Here is a 4,804-nt window from a genome sequence, read left to right as displayed (position 1 = left end):
AACGAAATAAACATTTGAAATATATGAGTTTGTATGTAATGTATGAATATAATATACAAGTTTCACTTTTTAAATGGAATTACTGAAATCAATCTACTTTTTCATGATATTCTAATTTTATGACCAGCACCTGTAAGTCTTAAAAAGTTTCTTTGTTTTTCAGAGTGTTCAGTATGGATGTTCAAGGCAGAGACTGTGGCGACAAAGTGTCTCACTGGTTCACCAGTTTCCTCGGCGCTGAGAAAACGTTTCGTTTGGTGCACTTTGAGCCGCAGATGAAGCCCAGGAGGCCAGCTGAGAAGGAGCCGCTCTTCCCGCAGTCTGAGGTAACGAATTCTCTCTCCATGTTTTTTTTTTTTTTAATGCTCTGATGTTAACACCCAGCGTCTTCCAAGTGAAAACCTGAGTATCGTTTTTTTTCTTTTACCCAGGAGGTGGTGTACCCAGATATCGCACCGGTGATGCTGCTGTCTGAGCCTTCTGTTAAGGATCTCAGCAGCAAGCTGGAACAGGAAGTCACCGTGGAGCGTTTCCGTCCAAGCATCGTGATAAGTGACTGTGAACCATTCGATGAGGTTTGTTCAGTCCTTTTTCCAACAAGGAGCACATCTGTAAATGTACCTCAGATTCAGCCTTCTGGTTTCAGTTAAAGAACTAGTAGCTGCCTTCAATGCCAGGATCATCTTATGATGAAATGGGACAGTTTGGGTCAAATCTTTTTAAAGATGTGTGGGATATTGTGAAATTTGTTAGCGCTCAAAGTATGCGTTAAGGGTAGATTCTCGGCTACTACCACACCAAACTCAAGCTCAATAGCTGTAAAATTGACTGAGTTATAGCCCTTTTTGTGTAGGTTAAGATCGATTAGCTGCGGCAGCCATCTTGAATTGGATTGACTATAAAAGTTAATCAGTTATAGAGGTGCATCCAATGATTACTTTCTGAGAGTTTCATTGAAATTCATGTATTGGTCCATGAGAAATTTTGCTAACAGACAGACAGAGTTGACTCCAGTAGTTACTGCCACAGTTTTAAGAACAGATGTCATGCGATCACTTGGCGCTCGGAATATGAATTGGAGATCAGTCCCAGCTACCACCACACCAAATTTTAGCTCAGTATCTGTAAAACTGACAGAGTTGTAGCCATTTTTGTGTTTTCTATGGTCACGTAGCTGTGGCGGCCATGTTGAATCAGGTTGACTCCAAAGGTTAATCAGTTGAAGATGTAAATCAAATAATTACTTTCTGAGAGTTTAATCAAAGTAAGTTCCCTAGTTCATGAGATATTTTGCTAACACCAAACATGGACAAAGCCATTATCGCCTCTTTGCCTTCGGCGGAGGGGGATAAAGCGAAATCAGTGCTCAGTCTTAAAAAAAACATTTTCAACAAGTTGGGTTTTTTTTTTTTCCTTTGCTCCTGTAGGAAAAAATGATCATTTGGTGCTTTACTTCTGACTAATACCTCGCCCTTGTTGTGAACAGCACGGACTAAAATTATCTCCAACTGTTTTGCTTTTCTAGGACTCTTGGGAAGAGATCCAGATTGGCAGCGTGAGGCTGCAGCGTGTGATGTCGTGTGGAAGGTAACGCCGCTGATGCTTCATCTACCGGCCACAGTGAGCCCAGAGCAGCTGCTGGTGTCTGGGCACCAATCAGCTGGCTGTGCACGACTGGATGCAAGCTCACCTGTCAAGTTTTTTTTTTTTTTTTTTTTTTCCCAGATGTGTTTTAACCACAGTTGACCCAGAGACAGGTACAATCACAAGGAAGGAGCCTTTGGACACACTGAAAAGGTAACGTTTTAACTGTGGGGGAGGTTACTGGTTACATTTAGAAATAATTAATAAAAATAACCAGGCCCAAGTATCGACCAACATTATTAATTATTACTTGCTTTGTGCCAAAAGGTGGCCATTTTGCTTCTCTGTCTGTTAGTGAAATATCTCATACACTACTTGTCGAATTTGAATGAAACTTTACCCTTGATTAACTTTTGGAGCCAACCTAATTCAAGATGGCTGCCACAGCCAACTGAACTTAGAAAACACAAAAATGGCCACACTTCCATCGGTTTTGCAAATGTTGTGCTGAAGTTTGGTGTGGTTGTAGCTGAAAGTCATTTACAGCACATACGTCAAGTGCTACTCATTGTGCGAGATCTTCGCCTAAAACTCTAGCATCAACATTTGGATTAAGCCACGTTTGTCTGTTAGCAAAATGTCTCATAAACCAAAGGGCTGATTTCAATGAAACTTTCAGGAATTAATCATTGGATGTACATCTACAACTTATTAACGTTTGGAGTCAATTCAATTCAAGATTGCCACTGCAGCTAATTAACTTTAGCCAGCACAGAAATGGCTTTAACGCAGTTAGTTTTACAGATCTTGAGCTAAACCGTGATGTGGAAGTAGCTGGGATTTATTCACAACACTGCATGGGATTGAATGGGATTGCGCAAAATGTTATTTTCTAGAATTAACCAGAATGGCTATAACTCTTTCATCTCTCAATATAAGATGATCTTAGTCTAAAACTGTGGCATAAAAGGCTACGGCCAGTACGCGTTTCTTCAATAAATGCTTGGCATTTAATTTAATGTTAATAAATGTGATAAAAGAAACCTCGTTTTTTAAACGTTTGACCCATTGTTTTGCTTTAATTAGCTCTTCTACTGTAAAAACCATGCCAGCTGACACTCCAGCTTGCTCTCGCAGACATTACATTTATTTATTTATTTTCCAAGAACAAGCTATTTATATCGACAGACAGATTTATACGGTAGCCAAGAACAAGCTAATCAAACACTGGCTCATTTTTCTTTCTAAGGACCACAGTAGTTTTGTTTTTACAAAATGCTCAGAAATGAAGACTGAGGAAAGAGTTGACGACTGCAACTCTGCCACAAGGTGTCACTAAGTCCTACCACTTATATCCTCTGAGACGTAAGGATCATTTGATGAGTGAGGTCATGTTTGAGTTTGCAGGCTGGGAATGTGAGTGGTCTCTGCAAAGAATAAGAGTGTTTATGTTGAAGTGATGTAACTAAAAAGTTAATCAGTTGTAGAGGTGCGTCTAAGGATTATTTCCTTAAATGATGGGTTTAATTGCAGTAAAAGCCAATTGAAATGTTTTTTTTAGTACGTACAGTATGTATTAAATATCTTAACATGGATCAAAATGACTTCTTTTTAAAGATCTGTTTCCCATGTATGTTAGACGTGACCGCTCAGAGCATTTTTTTTTTACCCTACCTAAATGTTTTTACAGCTATCGAATGTGCAAACCGTCTGAGAAGCACATCTACAAAACGGCTCCGCTGTTTGGACAGCTGCTCATCGTGAAGCAGACGGGGATCCTGCAAGTCGGGGACGAGGTTTACAAGATCACCCGCTGATGAAGGGGGTCCCAGAGAAGCGGACCTTTTTGGATCTAGACGACGCCGCACGTCGCAGATCCGTACAAAACGACTAATTTTCACACACGAAGCACACACAGCAAAGTGGAGCCACAGTTAAACAAGCTAAGGACAAAATAAATGTATATATTTTTCATAGCAGCTGAAAATTATATTTTGTAGTTTTGTAATTTAGCAAATACTATTCCTCCACTGAGCTGCATTTTCATCACTGTGTACTAATAAAACAGGAATTAAATGCATTTGTAAAATCTCTCTGTTGTCTACACTTTATTACTTCAAAGACAAATGGAACTGTCTGATGGCGTCAGGTGTGTCAAAGCAGAGAAACAACTAAAACCTGCAGGATAGTGACCCTCTAGGACCAGTACTGTTGGCGTTATCTTGTTTACAGTGGGTTGCATATAAATTCACCCCCCTGATATTCTACTTTGTTGCATTACAAGCAGGTGTTTAAATTTTGTTGTAAGAAATGGACCTACACACACATTAATGAAATTCTAAATGAGTAAGATTTGTTTTAAATAATTGAAAAAGAAACATTCATGAAAAATCTATCCATCCATCCACTTTACCTGCTTGTTTGAAACTACACCTTGACCAGACATTGTGTCCCGTCCTCTCAAACCCCAGCCAGTCAGAGCAGACGGCCGCCCATCCTGAGCCCGGTTCTGGTTCTGCTGGAGGTTTCTTCCTGTTAAAAGAGAATCGTTCCTTTCCACTGTCACCGATGTGCTGCTCAGGATGGGGAAACTGCGACAAACTGAAAATTTAAGGCAATCTGCTGGCTTTCTTAGATAATTTTTATTAATTGTTTTTTATAATGCATGTGAATGTTTTTGTACAGCGCCCAGAGATGACTTGTTGTGACTTGGCGCTATAAAAACTGAATTTGATTGAGTCCGTTCTGTTTAGGGTTATGAGGACCTGGTACCTAGGATGGATGGAGCAAAATACAGAAAATATTGAGGCTCCCAGAGATTTGAGACTGGGATGGAGGTTAACCTTCCAGCAGAGCAGTGACCCTAACACACTGCTGAAGCAGCAATGGTTTAAGGAGATACAAATGCCCTGAAACAACCCAAAATCTAGACTTCAATCCAACTGAGAATCTCTGATTTGATTTAAAGACTCTTGGACACGAGCAGCACCCGTCCAACTTGGAGGAGCTGCAGCAGTTTTGCCTTGAAGAATGGATAAAGAAATTCCAGTGGTGAGATGTACCTAAACGTGACTCTAAAAAAAAAAACAATAACTTTGGGAATTAATTTTAAATCCCAGCTTGTACGGGAACAAAAACAAAATGTCGAGTGGGGTGAATACTTGTGCAATCCACTGTATGTTTAAAAAAGACTGTTTGAAAGGCTGTAGGTTGGACCTAA

General features: G+C 39.9%; 1 protein-coding gene across 1 annotated transcript in view; it reads left to right on the top strand.

The window, feature by feature from the left end:
• Positions 1-3,679, top strand: part of marc1 (mitochondrial amidoxime reducing component 1) — a 7,509-nt gene extending 3,830 nt beyond the window's left edge. The window contains exons 3-7 of the mRNA XM_017412112.3: positions 164-326; positions 432-575; positions 1,526-1,587; positions 1,726-1,797; positions 3,275-3,679. Coding sequence (XP_017267601.1) covers positions 164-326; positions 432-575; positions 1,526-1,587; positions 1,726-1,797; positions 3,275-3,401 — 568 coding nt within the window. The 3' untranslated portion in view covers positions 3,402-3,679. The remainder of the gene's footprint in view (positions 1-163; positions 327-431; positions 576-1,525; positions 1,588-1,725; positions 1,798-3,274) is intronic.
• The last annotated feature ends 1,125 nt before the right edge of the window (positions 3,680-4,804 follow it).

The sequence above is a fragment of the Kryptolebias marmoratus genome, linkage group LG10 (genome assembly GCF_001649575.2).
Source record: "Kryptolebias marmoratus isolate JLee-2015 linkage group LG10, ASM164957v2, whole genome shotgun sequence".
Taxonomy (NCBI): Eukaryota; Metazoa; Chordata; class Actinopteri; order Cyprinodontiformes; family Rivulidae; genus Kryptolebias; species Kryptolebias marmoratus.
The sequence above is the reverse complement of the archived record's forward strand: the minus strand, read 5'-3'. Positions and strand labels throughout refer to the sequence as shown.